The sequence below is a fragment of the Hesperophylax consimilis genome, chromosome 10, assembly GCF_061612785.1.
Source record: "Hesperophylax consimilis isolate HC1 chromosome 10, BYU_Hcon_1.0, whole genome shotgun sequence".
NCBI classification, from domain to species: Eukaryota; Metazoa; Arthropoda; class Insecta; order Trichoptera; family Limnephilidae; genus Hesperophylax; species Hesperophylax consimilis.
In genome coordinates, this window is record NC_142845.1 from 24,773,553 (window position 1) to 24,798,526 (window position 24,974).

The 24,974-nt window shown below is 33.9% G+C and overlaps 1 protein-coding gene across 1 annotated transcript in view; it reads left to right on the forward strand.

Annotated features, from left to right (window-relative positions):
* The window catches only part of Ptpmeg (protein tyrosine phosphatase Meg), a 54,724-nt gene that overhangs the window by 6,444 nt on the left and 23,306 nt on the right, over positions 1-24,974 (forward strand). Inside the window, exons 3-6 of the mRNA XM_089636737.1 lie at positions 10,615-10,828; positions 13,769-13,965; positions 23,554-23,706; positions 24,683-24,840. Coding sequence (XP_089492863.1) covers positions 10,615-10,828; positions 13,769-13,965; positions 23,554-23,706; positions 24,683-24,840 — 722 coding nt within the window. The remainder of the gene's footprint in view (positions 1-10,614; positions 10,829-13,768; positions 13,966-23,553; positions 23,707-24,682; positions 24,841-24,974) is intronic.

The window sequence follows — 24,974 nt, forward strand, 5'->3', positions numbered from 1 at the left end:
TCTACATGCTCTCTACCATAATGACTCGTGTAACAGAAAGAGATGACGGAATTTTGACGTTTGACAGTTTCAAATCATTCAAACAAAATGACAGTGGTTTATTTATACACGCGGGTTGTCATTTTCTGCCGAAATACTATCATTTCCGTCGAAAATATTGCGTGTTAAAGTTGTTCGTGATAAAAATACAATATAAGCCAGTATAGTGTTAGCGAGTTACAAACATATTATATTCAACCTACCTACGTAAGTTCAAGTTTAAAGTGAATTAACAGTTTTAGGTTATTCGTTCGGTTTTTTGAACAATGCTTCATACTTGACATTATGTCTTCCTCCACAACGTATAAATGTTATTTATTATATCGATAAACTTATTCATGTTATTGATTAGTGTTATCCTGTATTATCTTATTGTTTTGGTGAAATTAAAGATTTTTAAACATATGTAACCATGAGTTCATGAGGCTGAAAAATGTCGGAATTCTTCGTCATACTGTCGGACAATCATGTTTTGGAAATTTTCTTCAGTGTTTTTGCAAATTTCTTGTCATTTTGGGTTTCTTCTTCTCAGATTTACAAGTTTCATCTCAAGGAAATGCACTGTAAAAGTTTATTTTCTTAGTCAGATGAACCTTGCCATTGGAAAACATTTCGACATTTTTCTGCTTCAAGGACATTTTTATTTTTAAAATATTTTTTTTGGGCTAGTGAATGAATGGAGTAGGCCGAGAGCAATTATATTGTCTATGGTTGCATCTTACTTTTAGATGACCTTGAGTTTTTTCTATCTTGTCTACTGCTCTTTTCCGCACGGTAGGTACTGCTTGTATATCTGTGGTTAAGTACTGTATAATTCTGTTGTATACAAAAAGCCCGAAGATATCGATCTAGAGAGTGGTATATTTATGGTACCTACCTACATATGTAGTTATGCGATTGCATAATATTGTATCGCTTTCATGTATTTGTTTTCATGATTAACGGAGCGACCTGACTCGTCTAATTTTCGAAATGTTATTAAATTCACGAGTAAAAATCATAGGTTTGTATGTCAAAAATAACCTTGTTTTTTTTCCTAAAACAAGAAGCTCAATTCACAATATGACATTATGAAACTGACAAAAAGTAACACAAAAAACATTAAATATGTTGAATTATACCAATGTAATGGTGAATTGGACAATAAAATAGAAATTATGAACAAAAAAATGATTTGAATCGCACATCACGAATCGAAATTCATTTGGTTCGTGTCACTTTTTGACTACCAATCACAAACAGTTTCACGTACTTTGGCATAAGTTTTAACATTTATACATAAAAAAACGATAACAGACATAAACTCCTGTCCATAGTTGATTCTTTTCCCTGGAAATTAAACAACACAAAATTATCGCCAAATGTTATAAAAAATATGTGCTTATTCTGACTGATTCTTTCAAACGACCCTGTAGCATATAAGTACGAACAATGTACACGGATAATTAAATATCACTAACCTTTGTTTTTTCTGAAAATATATCTCCCACGTACGTTTTTGATGTCGTAATTTGTGCTATCTAATAAAACTTTTTTTCGAGGGTATTTTCCTCCTCATTTTTAAGCGAGGAATTTCTTTAAAATGTTATCAAGTAGACTGGCGTGGAATAGACGTCTGCTCGCCGCCCTGTCGCAGCGGGGAATGATAAAATTTCGGCTTGCGCCGGGGCAAGTCACACACAACAAACGCGAATCGAAATTAATTACTATTATATACTTTAACCCTTAGAAGACTAGCAGATTTTGCATGAATTGCCCGCCTGAAACGGCTAGATTTTCGTAAATTACATTTTATACTCACTCCAGGTTTGAAATATTATTTAGCTTTACCTAAAGATTTTACAATGTTTTTATTTATTTTACGGTATTCTTTAATATTGTAAAATTAGTTTGGCTCACTTAATATTATATTTTTACTGGGTTATTTTGTGTTAGATGGAATGTAAATTAAAAATATTACCTTCAAATGACAAAATCCCGGAATGGAACACTCACAGATTGTTTATTTATTGTCAAGTCGTAAAAATTCCTTTTTTCACACAAAAAATGAACCTTTGGCAATCAAGTTATTAAATTTTACAATGAGTTTTATATACACAGTAATTATAATAAATGTTTTCGTACAATGCAGAAAAATATTTGGCCAACACACATACACTTGCGCAAGGCCACTTGTCGGCATTAGAAAGGGTGGCCACAAGATTGTACAGCGCGACGGGCTCTTTTAATTATTAAAACTTTTCTACAGTGTGATATATACGAAAACATGTAGTGGGGCACAAGGCAACTTGACAACAGTAACACCAATAACGTGTCTGAACACGACGTTTAGGATTTAGCGACGAATTTTTGCATACGTGACACTCCCGATAAACTGATTTTCTCTTAGAATTTGAAGATGGTGGAACGTCCGAAGGAAAATGTCTGGCAGTTAGCCTCAGCGGATAATCGCCTACTCGATTTACCTTTTTTACTGACCCAGGAGCATGGTGTTTAGTAATAAGTTGCCTAATTACTTCCAAATGAAAATCAGTTAAGCTTACTTCTTTTTTTGTCTGTAACTTGTACATTGCGTGAGCATTTATTAAAATTACGTCAATTGCCCGAAAAGCAATTTTTTTGTACCACTTGATAGTTTTTCGAACACTTTGCACAAAAGTAATTAACATGTCCGACCTGTCAACACCTCCCATATTCTTATTATAATTTATTATACAATTGGGTTTCATTATCGGAACTTTGGTTTTCCAGCTGTTTTTGCCTGTTTCTTTCATTGACGCATTGTGCGATGTAGTCAGCATATGCACTTCCCTCTTGTCGTGCCATTTGATTGCAAGTAAGCACCCAGTTGTTTTGCATTCTACGTCACCTTTTTTTACATTTCCAAATGTCGGCATATTTTTTCGGGTCTTTTTAACAGTACCACAGGCATTAGTTTTTTTGCTGTGCAAATAGCTGAATAGATAGGGGCTTGAATACCAGTTGTCTGTGTAAACTGTATGACCTTTCTGTAAGTAATCCGCTAGTAAAGAAACAACCACTTTCCCAGAAGTCAGTAGTTGCCGGGATATTTGTTCATCTATATTCGGTATTTCAATGTAAGTTTTAGCACCACAATAAATAACAAATTGTAAAACAAACCCAGTTTTACAATCACAAATAACAAAAAGTTTTATGCCGAATTTGTGCCTTTTCGCCGGAAGGTACTGCTTAATGCACAATCTGCCTTTGAATAAAACCAAGGACTCATCAATGCACAAATTCTCATACGGATAAAAATATTTTTTGAATTGAATGCATATCAAATCCACAAAATCTCTAACTTTATGGGTAGTATCACCTTTCTGTTGCTTTTTATTGTCTGAAAAATGGAGCATGCTTAGGATAGATAAATATCGATCTCTTGGCATTGTTTCTCCAAATATCGGTGATGAAATTAACCTGTCTACCGACCAATATTGATGGATTTTGCCTTTTTTACTTCTCGCCATAAGCATGGTCAAGGCAATGAAAACGTACATTTCATCAACATCAACATTTTTCCATCTGTGCAACTTAGAATTTGGAGCAAATGTTTTTTGAGATTTCACAGTATCAAAATATCGGTTTGTTTCGATTACAACACTGCTCACGACATCTGAATTAAAAAATAGCTCAAAATAATCAGCCTCACAACTCTCTTGGTTAAGTTCACAATCTCTTAATCCTGATTGTTGATTAAAACTATGCACATCTGGCTGAAAGTTAATGCCACATCCCCACGTTGGAGAGAAATTTGTAAAATTTATATTATTGGAGGGATCTTCATCTAAGCGTTCAAAATCTCCAACTTCACTATCTCCATTTTGTTCTGAAGCTTCCTCTAAGCTCTCCAAATGTTCAGGAATATAATCTTCATCATCACTCATCGAAAAATCAGAATCGCAATCTATCACAAAGTTTTCAATGACGTCTTCATTCATTTTAAGGATTAGAAATCAAATTTAAATAGTTACAACAAACACTCAAATATACAAAACAATAAAATGATCTTAAATTCACAAATAATACGCACAATATAATAATAAATACGAACGAAACACTTCATAAAAGTAAATATTAACACAGAAACACTCCAAGAGTTATAAAAAAACGGTCACCCTAATATAACAATAAACAGTGTCCAGCAGAACGGCCAGAAACGCGACACTCACACGGCGAAAGGACAACTAAGACTGTATGCGTGCGCTGAAGATAAGAATCAAGTGAAGAGGGATACAACGTACTTAAAAGCTCTGTTAAAAAAAAACTATACGTAAAAAGGAGAATCTGTTAAAAGGATGTGGTAGAAAATAAACAACTCAATGCAAAACATTTTTTACCTCAAAGTTTTACTGTTAAATTTACTAAATATTTAGCGATGAACATGACAAATGCTCAAAACTACACTTGTAGTGAGCCGTTCTCTAGGAGAACTTTTCTTCCACTACGATTGTAGTTGGCCGTCTCCTTGGGGTTAAGAATATATTTTTTGGTCATAAATTATTTCTAATGTTTCAATTATGTCTTGGTAAATTATTTTTCTAAAAAAATCTGAACTATACCAATTTGTAAGACCATAAATAAATAGTCCAATTGAGGAATTTTCTTCACAAAACGCGTGCTCGGGTTTATTTATTAGTAATTTTATTTGAAATAAAAACAAAATTCTTATACATACATATGATAGATAATTTATTGATTGTTTATACATTATTATTCAATGATTTTAAATATTTGTTGTATAATACAACTTCACCTTTGAAAATGCAACAAATCTGCGCATCGTCCAACGGTAACACTTTATTATGATATGAAAATAATATTATTTTTCAAAATTTTACATCTTACTTTACAAGATAAAATAACGATCTTTCGAAATCAATTTGTGTTTTTTTCTAGAAAAGTGTCCATACGTCTAAAAGTGGCCTCAAAAATGCCAAATTTCAGGTCAAGTGTACCTATTTCGCCTTAAGATTTAAGTAGGCGACACACTACACTATACGCATCATGGCTTAGCCTATTTCAGCATTACGCTCGCCATACACTACCAATGGGAATGTATGGGGAGTGATATGCTGTAATAGCGCACGAAAATATAGCGCACTTTTAGCGTGGTCTGTCACAGGCTTTAACCCTTGGAACACCAGACCCTTTTTGAGGGAAAGCAAAAATGAACTCTAAAGTGTTTCTAAAAAAAATTATGCACTTTCTCATGGCATACAGTTTTAAATTGCATATAAAAAAATTCCTGCTAGGGAAAAAGTCCAATGCTAGCAGCGCATGAACGGTTTTTATTGAAGGAAAAAATTTTAACAGTGATTTTTTTTAAAAAGGATTTTTTTTTTAGAAATATTTTTTTACCATATTCAGCAGCTAAGAATGACAAAAAAATGTATTGTACTGTAATAGTAGAATTAATATTTATATGTTGTGTTTTATCTCTTTGTGTGTCACAGTTTTTTTAATCAGTTTTTTTTTTTTAAATTTCTTTCGGTGATTCATATTATTATATGATTTAATTGTTGTAACTGCTTATCCATGAACCATATTTTATAGTCCTACTAAGACCATACGATAATTCTATGTTATTCTAAAATCAAGTCTTGGAGATCTCTTTACTGAATACATCTATTTGAATTTCACTTTTGTTTTCGGGAATGAATTAATGGAAATCTTGGAAGATAAGTGGAAACTAACCCACTTCTGATTGAGCTGAAACTTGGCAGATAGACTTGTCAATGACAATGCATTCTATCAACTTTTGGTGGCAATCACGTGGACATATACGCATTTCTCTGAAATTGGATGACATTACAGCAGTCAATATACGAAATAAATGTCGTTCCTACCCGATCGGCATTTGGCGAGGTTGTTAGCATGGTTGACTGCAGTCCCTAAGTAGGAAGGTACAGTCTTCAGTCAAACCAATTTTTTTTTTTTTTTTTTTTTTTCAGTTTTTAAGATATTTTAAAATAGATGTATTATAGTAGAAAAAAACTTTGTTTTTATGGGGAGATATTTTTCATCTGAGATTACAATTCAACACACTTTTGAAAAGTCCTTAGGCACGTGGGACTTGAGCCCCCCCGAACTGAGAGGGCCCCGGAACTCACCCCAATAGCCAGGGCCGCTCAGAGGGGAGTTCAGGGGGGTGTAAATCACCGGCCCATGGTTTGTGAAGAGGTCTGAGCAATCAAGTACTTACCTAATACATATTAATAAAGTGCCCCTTGAGATGATTTTGTCATGAAAACAGCTCTATAAAGTCATTCAATTTTAATTAATTATTATTAAGGTACATACAATAAACTAAAACGTTACTTGAAACATAATATGCCATCATAATATTATTATTGTCATGCATGACTGTGCTTTATGTTTATGAATGTATTAAATGCGACAAGTTTAGTGTCAGATTCACAAGGAGACCAAGATCCCCCGTCTAGGGCCCCAACCTCGGCGGAGGGACGCTTCGGCCTGGAATAGATTTTTTTAAAGATTTACTCCACACAGGAGGCCCTGATAGGAAATAAGTACCTTAGGGCATAATATGTACTTAGAGATGCTATGAAAATTATTATTATTATTACACGCCCTAATGGGCTTTTACACACTACAAAGTTTAATAGTAGAGTATCACAGTTATTATAGATTCTACAAAATTAAAACAATAAAGGAAACATAATACAACGAAAAAAGAAAAAATATTAAATGTTACAACAAAAGCATATAATAAAATAAGATACATTAGTAAAAATGATAAGAAGTCTCACATAAATAGATATTCAAAATAAAAATAAAAATATATATATTGCGGAAATTATAGATGTCTATTTGTGTCTCGATCTATAAAAGAATTGAAATAAACAATATTTATATTGATTATTTTTAAGATGAAATATATCTCCCAGATCAGAGTATTTATTTCCGAGACTGTGAAGTCTTGGAATTGGGGAATTTTGATAAGACAGTGTCCTGGTGTTGTAAAAATAAAAGGGTAGTAAATTTCGGCAAGATCTTTTGGGTATGTGGATGCTGATTAATTGGAGTAACTCAGGACAGTCAATTTTGTAATGAAGTATTTTATGTAGTACTATTAAATCTGTGTTTATTCTTCTTTCAGAAAGTTTTCTTAAAGAAAGAAAGGGACAATTTATCTAGTAAGTAGTTATAATCAATGTTTTCTACAGGAATATGCAATTTATAGTTTATATATATATATATATTTTTTTTTTTTTTAAAAAAGAAAGACAAACATTCCCGGGTTACGAATAACCCAACAATGTTTGAAAATCTCCTACTACCACCACAGAAAGCCGAAAATGTTGCTTGTGTTGTGATGGAGGACTTAGCCAGCCGAGGAATCGAACACGCGACGCTCGGGTGAGACCCAAGCGCTATGCCCACTCAACCACTGACCGGTCATCATCATATACTTCAAGAACTTATGTTGAATCTTTTCAATATTATCGGAATGAATATTGTAAAAGGGAGACCATAATGTAGAGTTATACTCTAGTTGGCATCTAACAAGGGTTTTATACAACATGATAAATGTGCCTAAATTATTGAAGTCTTTTGAAATTCTCAAAACAAATCCAAGAGTCTTAAGAGCCTTATTGATAATGTTATTAATATGATACACAAAAGTTAGTTTGCTATCGAACAATATACCTAGGTCAATAAAATGCGGCACATTGAGGATACAGGACTCGGAGAATAATATATCTAATTTTTAGAGATGTTCCGACTAGTCGGCGACTAGTCGGTAAAGCCGACTATCCGGCCACTATTGTAGTCGTCGATTAGTCGGCGACTAATCGGCAAAGAGCGCAGACTATCCGGCTTCTTACGTTGCATGTATTTCTCAATAATATGAATGCGGGGAACTACATGAAATAAAAACCTTGATTATATATTTTTTTATTTATTTTATAATCAGTCTTATACATTAAAAAATGTAAAGCAATCTTTCCTTTGGTAATCAGTTTTTAAAATTACTTGCTTGTAAAGAAAACATAATTATGACATTTATTGAACAAAATTAGTACCTATCCTAATTAACATAAAAAACAACATAATATCTTCTTATCTTCAATGAACATTTATAAGTATTTCTTATTATTAAAATAAAAAATAGATTTTTTAAATTAACAAACTCAGTTATATGTATTAAAGCAAGATTGTATGTACAAGATGCATAGTAATATATGTATATATTATATATATATAAATCCAAAAATTCTAAACATGAACTGTTTGATAAAAACAAAAAAAAAATGAAAAAAACATATTTCTTATAACCATACCTACATAATCTAATCAAATCAAAGTCACAATTGTGACAACCAAAAATATCATAATCTCCTTATATTTTTTATAACTTATATTTTTTAATTAAGGGTAAATTATGATGTAAGAAGACTAGAGCTTCTGCTTCAAACCGTAATCGGCTTAGCCGACTAGTCGGCCGACTAGTCGGTCTTATTACAACCGACTAATCGGCTAGTCGGCTAGTCGGCGAAAGTCATAATCGGCACATCTCTACTAATTTTCGATAGGTCCCCAACCTCGGAGAAGGCCCCGGCTAGATGCCAAAACGATACACATTGAAGAAACAAGACTGGGAAAAAATATTTCACATTTTTATACAAGTGGAAAATTTTGTTTGTGTGATAGATGATGGAGGACTTAGTTAGCAGAAGATTGAATTCGCAACGCCTGGGTGTGAATCTGACTCATTCGTCCACTTGGCTACCAGCCGGTTAAGCTGATATGTTTTAAAGGTTTCTGTTTTAAACAAGATTTAAAGACTTTCACTAAAGAAAATTATTTTTTTCTGTTAAACAAGCAGCACGGTAACTGATGAGACAGAACATAAGTCATATGATTCGTCGCTACGTGTAGCAGTGCGATCAGTGCAATGTGTGTAAAAAAAAATCATCCGACAGCAAAATTTCAACTACTTCTTTTAATCTAAATTTACTCAGGAATCGCTGGTTATAATTCTTCGGGTACATGCTGTTACACCCTGTATTTAATTTTTATTAGACCTGTCCAAAATCAAAGTTATATTTTCATACAAGAATTATTTTTTTATTTAAAAAAATTGTAAGGTGATTTTCTCAACTACCATACTAGGCTCATGCCCGTATTATGGTAGTTGCATATGATTTATGTAAGAATAACAAAATAATATTTTGTAGAACAAATAATAAAACATAAGTGAAAAGGACATGTTATGGTAAAACAAAAATTAAAAAAATATACACATTATTATAGAAACCATATTGGAAATAAAAATAAAGATTAAAAGTAAGATTTAAATACATTCAAATTTGTACCAACTATTTTATATCATTATTTTTTTTTTCTTTAACACAGGTTATGGTACGTACTTATCTAGAAATGTACCTATTTACAGTCACATTTGAATTTAGCAATATAAAAAAATAAGAGTAAAAACTTTTTTTTAAACAGTGTTAGAAACTCATGCATCCTTTAACACGTGGACTGCCAATATAGTTTTTTTTTTTTCATGTAAAAAAAATATTTTAATAATAGAATAGATATAAATAGCATTTTGTACGGAGTCGAAATGAGGTTTGTCGCAAGTTATAAGGATTAGTACCACACCAGCTTCTGTGACTGGTGCTTAAAAAAATTTTTATTTTTCGGAATAACTTTATTGAGTAAAACCTCAAATTGTAATATTTAAATATTGAAGACAATATTAGTGATTTTTAAACGAAAATCTGAAACAGAAAAATCAGAAAAGGAAACGGTCACTGACTGTCGCACATTAAAAATAAAAAAATAAGATAGGTTTATCTAAAAAGACGCTGTCTGGATTGCATTTAGTTCGGGTTGAATCTTGCGATCATACATAAAGATAGTTGCCAATAAAAATGTGCAGTGGAAAAAATGAAGACAATGTTAGTGGTTCTTATTCGAAGTATGATACAGTTAAAAAAGTGACCGAGGGGAATAGGGTCCCATTAGCTCAGTCGGTAGAGCACTGTCCCGGAAAGACAAGGGTCCTGGGCTCGAGTCCCAGATGTGACCGTTTCCTTTTCTGATTTTTCTGTTTCAGATTTTCGTTTAGAAATCACTAATATTGTCTTCAATACTTAAAAAAATTGTTGAAGGTAGGCTGCTAAAAGGTATAGCGGAATAAATCAGCATTAAGAGCAGTCTCTGCATGTATTAACTACAAAGATATTAGAAGAACGAGATGTGCTACGCGCAGTTCGTACTGAGTGGAATTGTTTTGCCGAGTGTCGCCGGTTTTGTTCACCAATACTACTGCACACCTTCGCTTACGCTAAGGCATCGCTAAGGTATCCGCACTAATACATAGAACAGATTTCTGTGCGTACACGTCCCGATACCGTTCAAAGTACCCTAATTAGGTAGTACTCCGGCTACGGTCCGGCGGCCAACATAGCATATCTCGTTCTTCTAATATCTTTGATTAACTACAATGTTTCTAAAGAATTTGAACTGAAAATTATTAGCCTCTCTCTTGTAACGATAATGTAAATTTTTTTCCAGCGCTGGTTGGACGTCCAAAAGCGCGTGCGTCACCAGGCGGGCACCGCTCCCTGCCTCTGGTTTGGTGTCCGCTTCTGGCCCGAGGAGCCCTCGCGGGTGGAGTCACCCGCCGCCCGGCGCCTTCTCTGCCTGCAGCTGAGGAGGCTCATCAGGGACGGCAGGCTGCAAGCCCCGCGCCCCACCAGACTGCTGCTGGCTTCCTACCAGGCTCAAGGTAAATTCCTTTATATGGTGTGTTGATTTTTTTAATGTTCTGAGTGAATTATATCGTTATTATCGTCATCTTTTTCCCATGGTCCTATTCGGTAAAAAACAGGTCCGATAAACAGGTATCCCTCCCTGTCCTGGGCTACTTCAGCAGCCTCCTACCATTGCAGGCCTGGTCTGTTCTTGCACAGTCTCCGAAGTTGCCTTTTCCTACTTTCTGATCCGCAGATCTGAGAAATTATAATAATATAGTCAGCTTTTTCAATAATGTCTAAATTTTATTTTATTTATTGCTTTAATACTATTTTTTGTCAGGAATCACCTACATTTTATTCTTTCCCACTGAAGAGATAAAATTATGTTGTGGGTGTGTCTGTATGTCCAAAGTAAGCTCTAATTTATCTTACTTCGGGTGAAATTTTAAATATATATATAGTATATAAAAAATTAAATATATTCAATTATCGAAATTGTTTAATAAAAAAATAATAATAATAGTACACTTTGTCTCCCGATGAAGAAACCATTGGTTTTGAACAGTAGTTTAAACAAAGTTTGTTATTTTAATTTAATCAATGACGCCACAAATAATGATATGATATTCTAATAAATTTTCCTTGATTTGTGTGAGAATACCACACTCGATGTGAAATATTTTGTTTTTCAGAGTTCTTGTGTACATTCAGTGCTATTTATAAACCGATATTGGTTGCCCAAGTCATTAACAGAATGAAACCTACAAAGGTGAAAAGCCTGTTTTTTTGCCTACCCAGTTTGAACAAGATTTTTGGTCCGCAAATGAAAATATCCAACATAAACGATCTCAATATTTGATGTAATTTGAGATTTTCATAGCTAAAACTATTATAGTGGACACTACAGCGTAACACACTCAAAGCAGATGATGTGTATCACCTGATGATGGACACTGTAATGCTGTCCGAAATGTTAGCTAAAGGAGGAGGTAGTGCAACATTTATTTTTTATATCAACTCCACACAGGAGGCCCTGAAGAAAATAATTTCCCTCAGGGCCTATGTCATCTTTGGGGATGCTGTGTGGAGGGTCTTTTTGTGGAGAGGAAGGAGTGAACATGGGTGAGTCCCATGTTGTAGGAGGGAGGAAAAACAGAGGCCGGCAGTTCGTTCCACAGCCGAGCTGTTGAACTTAAGAACGAATCGTAGAAGCGACCCGTTCTCATGTGACAAGTGTCAACTGTGTACAAATGTTAGGCGCGCGTTTGGCGTGTATCCCGACTACGCACCGGTGCCGAAGGGATCAATGACGCTAGTTCCTCAGAGCATCTTCCATTGTAATACCGATAGAACAAGGACAGCATACCTACCTGACGCCTGTGCTCTAAAGATTGCAGTCCGTTTGTTAAGATTGGGGAATCTATCAAACGGACCGCCGGTTTCTGCACAGAGTCAAGGGTTTTTTTCAGGTATTTAGGGGCTCCGGACCAGAGATGGCTGCCAAATTCGACAGTAAGGCGCACTTGCGAAATGCTTGCTTGCGAAAACTTGCGAAACATGGTATTATAATACCCCAAAAATAAATAACTATAAGATGTCTTGTTTTATTCTTCTTTTTTCCCAATTTGCACAATTAATCTCGCTTGAAAGTCCTTTATAATTTATTGTTTTTATTGTTGTGCAACCAGACTATAACAAATCTACATTATTTAGTCAATTGATTGTTTTTCTTATGTGAAGTTTTATATTGCCAACTATTGTTATATATCTGCAAAGTGTTTGCTAAAGAGACTATGAATCCTGCATTATTCATGCTTTCTGTGTATTTATAACCAACTACGCAGAAAACATTGGAAACCTCTTGCGTGGAGAATTTTTAATACATATCCTGCATAAAGGCACATATGGTGTTGTAAAGAATATTCTATAAATGATGTATGCCTATCTATCTGAAAAGCAGAGGCGGCTCTAGGAGTCCAGAAATCGAGAAGGTCAATTGAAAAAAAAGAATATGAAATGATACGATATCTACAGATTTTGACATTTTAAATTATTCCATGCAAATTACATCAACAATGGCATAATTTCGCGAACTAATATTCAAGTTCAAAATGGCTATTGTTTATTACAAAAAAAACTTTCGAATAACATTTTTTCACGTCTCCCTCTAAAAACGGCGCTATATAAGTTATCAAATTATTATTATTCGTACGGAAACATATAAATTGCTTACTGCGGTTGAAAGCCACTAAATCTGCACAGATTTCACTGTTTATCTCGTATTCAGCTGTTCCTCTTTGTAGAAGTATTTCAAATGTCTTCAATTATTGTGTGTAATATTGTTAAAAATGTAAAATTATTGATGTTCTAAGCAAAAATTTATTACCTATGCACATATCAAATTATGTGTAACCGCACAAGAGTCCCAACTGCTCCCATCCGTCTGGAGCCAGTTAGACTGTGGCATCCCCAATTGGGGTATGTTGTGAGTCTGAAGTTAGTGGGGAGTGGTAAGGAGATGGGGAAGAAGAAGGTGGGGAAGTATCTGGCTATTCAGATCTGGTCACCAAAAACCATTTTAATTCTGAATGGTGGTCTTACACCAGGGCGATAATGAGAGTATCTTCTACTCTGGAACGTGCCGTAAATATACTATATATTATTTTAATGATTTGTCAAATAAGCTAAAAATAAATTTTGTTAAATTAATCATATAAAATTTACTTGCGCATGCCGGGATTTGAATCCGCAACCTCCATCTCGCCAGACGAGAGCCTTACCCCTCGATCAAAGAGGCCTTTATCTTTGATCGTAACTCTCTAACATTTTTTGTATCGAGGATATTTATTTTAACTTTTATATTTTATGTTAAAACCATGTGAGGCGCATTAGGGTTCATTATTATTGTCATAGAATAGTCTTTGATACCCTTTTAACAAATCAAATTAACACTGTTCCCACCATCTCTACAGCTGACCTGGGTGACTGGACAGCTGGGGGGGAGGCGTTCAACCCCTCAGAGTGCGGAGTGGAGGGGGTGGAGGATCAGAGAAGAGTCAGGGAGCTGCACCGACTTCACCGTGGCCAGTCCCGTGCCGCTGCAGACCTCCATTACCTGGAGCACGCCAGGAGGCTGGATGGATACGGGATAGATGCGCATCCCGCTAAGGTAAGATTCAATTATGTTGGGATATTTTAAACACCATCGTATTTATCACGACCATCAAATCGACATTCAGCGCAATTTTGAATTTTTGATATTTGAATGTTCCCAATTAAACGTATATTCTCGGCCCGTTTAAGCTTTTTTTCAAATCCAGCTGATCAGCATCACCATATTTGACCGTTATGCTTTACAGCTGATTGCAATTTGAATCGACATTTGTTCTGGTTAGTTTATCTAAGCTTGTAAAATTTTATTTCACATTATCGAATTTGCTGTTTTTAATGATGTGTTGTACCATGTCTGGATCCAATTATTTTCCTAATCGAGGCTTAAATTTCCAATACAAAATTGTGTTTACGAAATTCAAATGAGATGGAGATCTACGATGTCAGGCGAATGTGAGTGAGACGGAACGCTGGGCGATTGAACTAAATGGAACATTTGTTTCCATTCAAATTTATATGGAAGGCACTTCTAGTTTTCTTCTTTATTCTATGAAGTGTACTATGTAATTAAAAGCAAAATATTGGTTTGACAGTTCCATTATAGGCGGGAAAACACAGTTTAGAAGGAAATTCCACTCAGGAAACTGGGAGTTTGAGTTAAGATAGATCTATAAATAAGATTGATTAAAAGTTAAGATTACTGTTTTGGAAATGCACGCAAAAAGTGGTGTTTTAATATATTTTACTGGAATACATAGTCTTTGTAAACACGCATCATTACTATAATTATTTAGAATACATCCGCCTTACACTTTTATGGCCTCGTAATATTTTGCTAATGAACCAAATTGCCATCTGGTGTTTATTGTGGGTGTGAGAATTACCGCCGAGATGAATAGAATAATTGGAAGCTGATGTAATTTTATTATTTTATCCAAGATTTGTTTGACGTTTATGCTGAAATAAAAGCAGTTATATGTTTACAATTTTATCAAATATGTTCAACTATCTTCATGCTAAGTATTTCAGGATATAATAAACGAGATAAACGTTAATAATTTAATGTTCGCAGCAAATTCGCACTACAAGAATTGGCTCTGATCTGAACTTTGTGGCAATTCACACTAAATCTTCATTTGGTCAAAGAAATTATTTGTATCAGGCTCCACTTCTATTTTAGCCTTTCAGAACACATCAAGTCGTCTAATTCATTGTGAACTTTTAAAAAGAATGTTAAATTATTTGTGCTAGATTTTATGGTATTTTGAACCTAAAAAAATGCTCCCAGCATACCAAAATATATTTTATTTGCTTGGCTAGGAAATAATAATTCAAGCTTGTCGCTTAGTCATTGCAAATATATTTATTTTATCTGAATAAGCGCATAGCTAAAAATTCCATGTTAAATGTCACAATTCCATTTTTCAAAATTCATAGTACTGTATTTGTTTACAGAAAGGCTAAATTGACTTATGTTTATTGTGAAGAACGCTACTTTAGCTGGAAAATATAATGAAACTCAAGAATTTTTTTTAATGTCTTATATTTTTTTAAGACATTAGAGAGAGAGAAAAAATCTGGATATACGTAGCTATCCTGAGGAAACTACATCTATATGATAGATATACAATTTTTTTATAAATATATAAACACATTATCTGATAAGATGATTTAAGTTACAAAAAATCATTTTGCCAATAAAGTAAGTTATTATGAAAAGCTGTCAGCCATTGGCATTTTACCCCTTTATATGTTGAAAAATAATATTTTTATTAGCTTTACAAAGTTAGCCAACCTTAACATTATTTTAAAATTTTGGTAAAAGTTCTACCAAATGGAATTTCATAGTTAATTTCATGTCCTTCAACTTACTACCAGAAAGCAATTTTGATATCGTCGAGTCTTGCAAAGGTTAAGGCATTTATTTATTTTTCAAAATTCTAAATGTGCGTGCATTTAACTTCTTGTTGTAATCATCAGTAAAACCATTTTGACATTCAGACAATGGAAATTAAAATGATTATAAAATTATAGCTTAGGTTTTTACAAATAATAAGTTTTCAGTTTTTATATGCCATTCTGTGATTCATGACATCAAAAGATTCTAATTTAGATTCTATTGTTCCTATAATTGACTTTTTTTTATATAAAATGTTACAAAGTAATATGGAAAACTTATAATAATACTAGCTCTATCCCGCCACGCGTTGCTGTGGCTCAGTCTGTCTGTGCAGATGGAGAAATAATAGCGCCTTTTGCGTTTAACTGACACAGGTGAATTCAACGCTGTGTCAAAATTTCAAAGCAATCGTTGAAGACATTTTCGGAAATTTAACATTTTGAATAAACGAACATTAAGATTTTTATTTATATAGATGTGTATTGCAATGAATATAATGGGGACCGGATAAATCATCACAATGATGATTCATCACATCTTTAAAAAGTCATGGAAAGTGATGAAACAAAAACTTTATTAACTGGGTTAAGTAGGTTAGGTTTAAATTTTTTTTTTCGTCGTTTTCCAATGACTTTATATCACTTTTTAAAAGTGTGTTGAATTGTCACAGTGTTGAGTTATCATGGAACCGAACATAATATATGTTATTTTATATGTATATAGAAAAACGTTTATGAAACTATTTTCAGACGAGTCATTAAAGTGATAATTGTGTTAACTGTAATTGCTAATTAAGGGTAATTTATTATACAATGGCCACACAAGAACTCGGTACGAGGGAAATACTTCTAGACGTAAACTAGTTTTGTTACATAATTTACATATTTCATGATCAGGGATTGTCCCGTAATAGGTAATACGGTAATACCATTATGTAATCAATTTTTTTAAATATTAGCAATTATTTCAATTTTATAATCATCTATTTAAAACTTTTGTTGTTAAGGCGATGCCATACGTAGTAATGCAAAATCATGTGTTTTTGGTTTGAAAATTTGGTCGTCTAGAAATGTTTCTGATGCTTTAAATAAATACCGCGAGTATAATACATCTTGGCTTTTGAAATAATCGAGTATTTTTTACATAAGTCTTTTTATAAGCCCAGAAAAAATTTATTTAGAAGGCCTATGAAAACTGCTTTAAAGTTCAAAATTTCCTACTTACGAACCCATTTTCGGTTATGGTTTTATTGTATAATGTGGCAAATTAAGTTATTTATAAAATGGCCAGAAAACATTTAAACATTTATGCCTGAACATCCACAAAATAAAATAAAAGGCACTTTTTGGCCATGTTTTTTTCTTGTCCAAATCAAAACAACTGGATGGTGTTTAGCGGGAATTTAAGCCTTATCGCCATCTACGTAAGGAGTGTTATTAATGGCGGCTCGATTCAAAATATTACACGACGTATGGCATCGCCTTAATCTTGTAGTTAAACTATCTTGTAAAATTTGGATTTATTCGCCGAAACTTTGGAAAATGAATGATAGAAACTGTAACAATTATTTTTTAACTCTTTGCACGCAGCCGTATCAACTGTTGTTACGGCAAAAAGTCCATACTCACACGCGGCTGTATCAACAGTTGATACGGAAACTTTGAATGCCGATATTCCAGCGGTCTTTTGACATAAATTTATTTCCCGCTTCTTGAAAATAAAATTGTATTTCATTAAAAAACATCGATAATCAAGTGAGCCTCTTCGCGCCTTCGAGTGCTATAGTTTACAATTTTGTCAACGGATGGCGTTAGTTCAATTTTGTTATTATGTATATTAAGTGACATAAAATTTAAGTGTCCAGTTTTAGAAAAAGTTTTCATAACAAAAAATGATAAGTGCTCATGGTGTCCCATTTGTGTCTATCAACGCAGTGGCCTAAGTACACACACGCCGAGTGAATGGCGGGACCACATTCAAAAGATACGGTACGTCTTTGTATGAAATTTTATGATTTTGTTTTTATAAACATCTAAGAGTGTTGACACACGAGGATTTGTTATCATATTGTGGAGAATAATCTGTTCTGTCCATATAGTCCAATAAATCATGCGATAATGCTATAATTTGACATTTAATTGCGTGCATAGGTATTTGAAAATATGTACCGCGTACGGGTATAGATAAAACGGAGCAAATTAACGCGTTCAAAAGGTTAACAAGTTTTTCATTTTCTAATTTTGTTAACCCTTGGGACCTTCTAAGACCCAAACAGTCCCAAATGCCGTGCGCGCATTATACTCTCCTAAGACCATATTTGTCCCAGAACGACCGCACATTATTAAAATGCATATATCTCTCTTCCTCTCATCTAAAAATTAATTATTTCTTTTATGTCAGAAAGAGAACGAAATAGTGCTTGTTATTGTCTTTGAAAAAATGGAAGATTGTAGAAGGTTCGATCCGTGCAAATCAACAACGTCTCAAGGGTTAAAGCAAATATGAAAATTTATAAAAAATTATAACTTTTAAATAAATCCGTTAGTCATTTATGTGTGAAATTATTAATGGGTAAAACTTATTCTGTAGTATTTCACAGGTACTTGGTTAGTTTAAACATAATGTTGGGGTACGTTACAGTTGACATGTAAGCACTGGCATTGTGGCATGTCCTTAGAAGTCTGTGGTTTATTCACTCTGCATTTCTCAATCGATTAAATCTCAATAGTTTTTTTGACATTGAACGGAGGTTAAATCACATAGGTCATTCACTTGTCATCGGTTTTCTCAGGTGAATCTTAACATCTGAATGACGTTTCGATATGGTGGAACAATGGTTGTGAGAAATACCCGACAACTTTCTTTAATTTGTTTATTTGTGAATTAATACCACCACTAAATTGAAAAATCGTTTTTCTGTAATCACAAAAGCAATTGGTTGTATTTTACTATTTTATTGTATCCCTCATTTTTATCCCTTTGCAACCGGCTTCATACGAGGGTGAGTTTGTCTTTGAAAAAAATCCTAACAGAAAATAAATCTGTTTTGGGAACGCAACCCGTGGTGATGAAATCAAAAAATCTGTTAGTCAACAAACTATTTTTATGTTTTAATTAAGTCATAATAGATTAGCCAGAAAACTTTATATTTAAACTAGTATTCTATATTTTTAATTTTTCATAATATTTTAAAACAAACCGTTAAAAAAAACCTTCTAATTTACTTGTGTAAAATCTATATGAATAAAAATATTAATGTTCGTTTGTTCAAAATCTTAAATCTCAGAAAGTTCTCCACTGATTGCTTTTTTAAACAGCGCCATCTGTTGGACGTAAAATCAATATGCGCTATTGTTTTTATATCTGCACAGATAGACTGAGCCACAGCAACGCGTGGCGGGGTAAAGCTAGTAATATATAATTTTTAGTAGATAAGAATAAGATATGTGTACGTCACTTTTATTTGTCATTCTTTGATGACTATATATTTATAACAAATTCAGTATCACCGACAGCTCAAAGTCCCTTATTAAAATTAAATGATACATTTGTGGTCATATTCTGCTCTGCTAGTTTGAATATTAATAAAATATTGCATAAGGAAGCAATCAATTAATTGTTTTAAAATATTAAGCTGATTATCAATGCAATCATTTTTTAAACCAGTTCAAAATCTAAATTAATTGCACATTTTATCATAATTAAAATTATTAAGATAGAATATTATCAGATTACACTTAGTACCCCGTGATTCGTGACTTCCGAAAACAGGTGCAGTTATGAATTATTACAGAATACATCAGACACGCAAACTTAATAATAGATAATTAAAAATAAAATAAAAAATAACACTCAACCATTGGAACCTAATTATTGTCTGCTATCTTTTTGAATGATCACACTGTTCTAAAGAATTGGTTTGTTTTGTTCTTAGAAATGTTATGCAATTGCCGCCGGATTTCATTAGCAATTTGATGAAAAGTAATTCTCGCCGGATGCATATGGGTAACTTCCGTTGATATCTGATGCTAATAAGAATTAATATTGCCGGCGGGTATCACTTCCTACAGAACAGGGTCAGCAGGGAGGGTGTGACGAATGACAATGAGATGGTAATGTCATTATTAGTCACCCGGCGGCCGGGGAGACGTGTCACAGTACGCATCTTAAATGCGCAGTCTCAATGGGTTTCCCAACAGCGCCAAGGTCAACAGTCTTGGATTACGGTGATGGCTATTGACTATTGGCTATTGAGAAATTAAATATATTATGTATCGTATTTAATTAGATTAATTTTCGTAAATATTTCAAGGTCAGCGTTTTTATTGTTTTTGTGAGGTTAACATGATTTTTCATTTAGCTAAGCTTCAATGTATTATCATTCTATGCGTGTGTTGAAATTTTATGGGTTTTTTTATGGTCAGTGAGACATGAGGTTTTTTTGTAGTTTAATTTAATGAAGTCTAACTGACATTGATTTTAATAAATACACATAAACACTGAATAAATTTCTGAATTGTTTCATTTTGACTTCTCCCGCTTTGTACATTCAAAATGTAAAAGCTGATGTTTAATGCTTTTGGTCGAGCTTACCGTTCAAGAGTTGGTGCTGCCTTAGAGATACAGATTTTCTGCTTTATTCTTGACTCACTTCGGCCGGGAAAGGTAGTTCTACCCGTTCAGTCGATTGATGCTTAACGCCGGGAAGGGTAGTTCTACCTTTTATTATTATTTTCTACCTCATTCCAAAGACAGAGTTATTCAATGTTTTTATATGAATATTAAATACCAATCTCTTTGTAAAGGTCCCTACTATATGTACATAATTATCGAATCGTTATGCAAGTCTTCTTTTATATTTATCTTCGTGCCTTTCATTTACATCGGTATTTCAACAAAAGGATAGTATATTAATTTGATAACATTAGTGGATGAGTGTTTGAGGCTAATAATTATTGCTTATAAAAATAATTGTTACCCTTTGTGCTATGCATAAAAAATCTTGTCTTAAACATTAGTTTACCAAAAAATAATAATTAATATTTGACAAGTTCAAGTATCTTCACCAGAAAATGTAGACAATTTGTCTCGACGCCATCTAGTGAGAGAGTTAACACTTACAATGCCTTTCTCATATAAAATAAAGTTGGTTGTTTTCAGGTGAAAAAATGTAACAAACAGTAATTGTTGAATGAAACACTAGTATATATTGATTATTTCGCGGATAAGAGATAAGCCGCCATAGCTCAGTGGTCAGAGCTGTCGACCGGAAATCGAAAGGACACGGGTTCAAGTCCCGTTGGCGTCATGTATCTTTTATCAGGAGATTTTTCAATGTGGATGAGTGTTTCAGGCTAATAATTATTGCTTATAAAAATAATTGTTACATATTTTGTTATTGCAACTAACTAACTAACTAACCATCACACCATTTCTCGGCAGGGGCAGGCAGAGAGGACGGACCGCCAAACAACTCGGTCTTGGCACTCACTTCTTGTCTCATTCACATTCGTACATCGTCTCGTACATACTCTTCTATTATTCTGACTCTTGACATGGCCCGACTCGAGTATCTGATTCACTCGATCGTGCCATGTCTTCCTCGGGCGTCCCCGACTTCTGCTACCATTCGCATCATATATTTACCTTACGCTCTTTTCTTCGCTCATTCGCTCTACATGCCCAAACCATCTAAGCGTCCCTTTCTTAATCTTACTCATTACTCTTACATTAGTTGCGGATCTCCACATTTCTCACATGATCACACATGGTTTTACCACACATTTTTTTTTAAATTTTTTTTTTTATACCTCACAAGAGTCCCAACTGCTCCCGTCTGGAGCCAGTGAGACTATGGCATCCCCAATTGGGGGATGTTGTGAGGCTGAAGGTAAGTGGGGAAGGGAAAGAGGAAGGTGGGGAAGTACCTGGCTATTCAGATCTAGTCACTAAACACGGCTAAAGCCATTTGGAGCAACGTTTCAATTCTGAATGGTGGTCTTACACCAGGGCGATACTGGTAGTATCTTCCACTCTGGAACGTGCCGCAAATATACTATATATTATTATTTTAATTAATTAATTGTGAAATAACACAAATTAATCAAATAAAATTTATTTGCGCACGCCGGGTTCGAACCCGCGACCTTCGGAATGGCAGTCCAATGCGTTACCACTGGACTATGCCGACACATGTGCCTCAGGGATCTCTTTTCAACAGCATTCAATTTACTTTCATCCTTCTCTCTATCTCTGTTCTGCCACACTCAACTCTTAAGTGCAAGCGAGCCAGAGATGTCGGACGTATTTAAACAAATCAGGTATGGGCAAATAACGATAGGCGGACCGTAATAAACATATTACAAGGTTAATTGAGTTGCATTTCAAATAATATTCGATTTTCGTTTAGTACTTTTATAGCTTGGGTATGCTGAGTTACTACGTAGAAATTTTTATCAAAATACTTTTAATTATTTTCGAAGATATAGCGATTTAAAACAAATTAAAGAAATTCGCGCGGGATCTTTATTTTCGCCCAGAGACAGCGTAGCGCCAGCGCAAAAAATACCCGTCGGAAATGTGTTAAGATTTCAAAATCAAAAATAGACATTTTTTCTCAGAGAGTTGAAGGCCCTTAATTTCGCCCTGATAAAAGAACCATTTTTAAAATGCTTTAGCTATATGTATCGGGTAACCAGATCTGAATATTCAAGTACTTCCAAACCTTACTCCTACCCATTTCCTTTTGCCTCACTAGTTACTACTTTCCCCAATTGCCGGTACCCTAGACCCACTAGTTCCGCTAATGGAACTCTTGTGTGGTCTCACAAAACATTTAAATCTTTTCTGAGATGTGTACATGGCTAGAAACATAAATATGTTTATCTAAATTCTGATTACGTGATTGACCACACTACGTACCTTCGATTCCGAGTATTTTTAACGTCCCTGTCAGGACATGCATAACTTCTCTTTCAATAACAACAATACTTCTAGTAAACCCAGAGGTCGCTTGTTTTATTATATCCTTAGACATGTTTACTCATTAGGTATTCGGTGGAGTTTAATGACATGCGCCCTGACAATGTAATCAGAATAATCATTTTGATAGATTTTTGACGTGACCGTTACAATGGTTATTGATGACCGGGAAATCAAGGTTTCGTGACCATTCAGGAAGTTGGTAGAGCTTCCTAATAACTGGTTTGCCTAGCAATGCTGTGGGGGTATTGATAAATAATAATAGACTTATTAGGGCCTTTTCTGTGAAGGGCACTACAGCATATGTAACTACATATTTATTAATTATTAGTAAATAATATAACAAAACTTTGTTATATAAATTAACTTTTATTACTTCAATGATTACATATAGACTTGTTTTTGTTTCACAAAATTAGGATGAAATGTGGCAAGTAAGAAACACTCATTTCTAATAAATTCTTAATTCAAACGTCGGTTATGTATGACAAAGATTCAAAGAATATGTGTGTATGAACAAAATAAACGATAGGACCAGACGGCGTTTTGCGTATTTAAAAGCTCCACAACCTGTCTAGATGTATTTTAACGTCATTGTATTATTTATATACTTTTTTTACATCGACAAAAAATACATTAAAAAAACTAGAGCAATAAACATTATTATAGAAGCTATTATTTTGTTGTTTATTCCCCACAAATAATTTAAAACGGGAGAAAATTTTGATATTGTGCATTTACTTACGTACCTTCATTTTTTTTCAGGATTCAAATGGGAAAGACATTGCCATCGGAGTGACTTCGCAAGGATTGGTTGTTTTCCAAAATACACTCCGTGTGAATACCTTCTCGTGGGCCAAGATTGTCAAAATATCCTTCAAAAGAAAGCAGTTCTTTATTCAACTCAAAAGAGAGGCAGTGAGTACTGTTTAAATATAATCAAACAAAATTTGAGAAAGTTCTATACCACATTTGAACCAATAATTACAAAAGTTGAATAGCACAAGCCGCCTTGATTGGTGCTTTCAAATTTTGAAATTGACCTATAGACTGCTTGTACTGGGTTAAAGTCAATACCGCAGAATGAACCATCCCCAGTACATAAGAAAGCGAGAGCGCATATATCCTTAGATAGTTTTTTGTCCCTCCTGAACATTTTTATAAATGGTCCTTCTGCGGTATCATGGACTTGACACCAACGATCATAAATAAACCACTCACTAGATCGATATCTTCGGGCTTTTTGTATGAAACAAATTGGTCCTAAAAAACCATAGATATGCCAATACATAGACAGTAAAATTCTCATTCGGAGCCTACTTATTATACTATACACCAATGAAAAACTCTGAAAGTTTATTCCATGGACTCTCAGAGTTTTTCATTGGTGGATATAGTTAGGCAATCATATGACGTCACAATATTTCAGTTCCAATTTTCGATCGGAGTTATACTCCCCTGCCAAAGATAATCATTTTTAAAAATAGTTTATTCACTTGTAATATAATATGTGTTGTTCTATTTTCAAATTGAATTTGGTTGCATTAAAATTATTAGGTATGTCAAGTAGGTACTCACAGAATCATTTTCCTAACCAGAATAAAGATTAGGTACCTACCCAATAACAGAATTCTTTCACAACTAGTAACACTTTGTTATAATTTAAAAAATAAATGAAATGTTGCATTTAGTACTCGTGGAACCATTTTCCGATCCAGAAAATACATGTGTACCTACCCACAACATATTTTGTGAACAGAACACTATTTCAAAATTCAAAAACGAGTGCAAAACGGTATGTTGAAAATATAAATGTACATAGGCTTTGTAGTTGTTTTGCGTTTTAAATCTAGTTTTTTTTTTTACTAATAATATGTTATTTTTTGTGTTGTAGTCTGAGAGCTACGATACGGTGGTTGGCTTCAACACCGGAGGACCTCGGGCTGCCAAAGCTCTCTGGAGAAGTTGTGTGGAGCAGCATGGCTTCCATAGGCTGCAGAGAACGCCTTCCCTCACAAGGCATTCCACACCGCTCACTAGATTCTTCATCAGGTTTGTAAAGCTTTTAATATATGTATTACTGTCAGATTTTATTCTCTTTAACCGGTTTTCTGCTCAATTAATCGTTAATTTTTTTTTTTATTAGACAACATGATTATTAAAAAAAATGTGTTTTTGGTAATTCT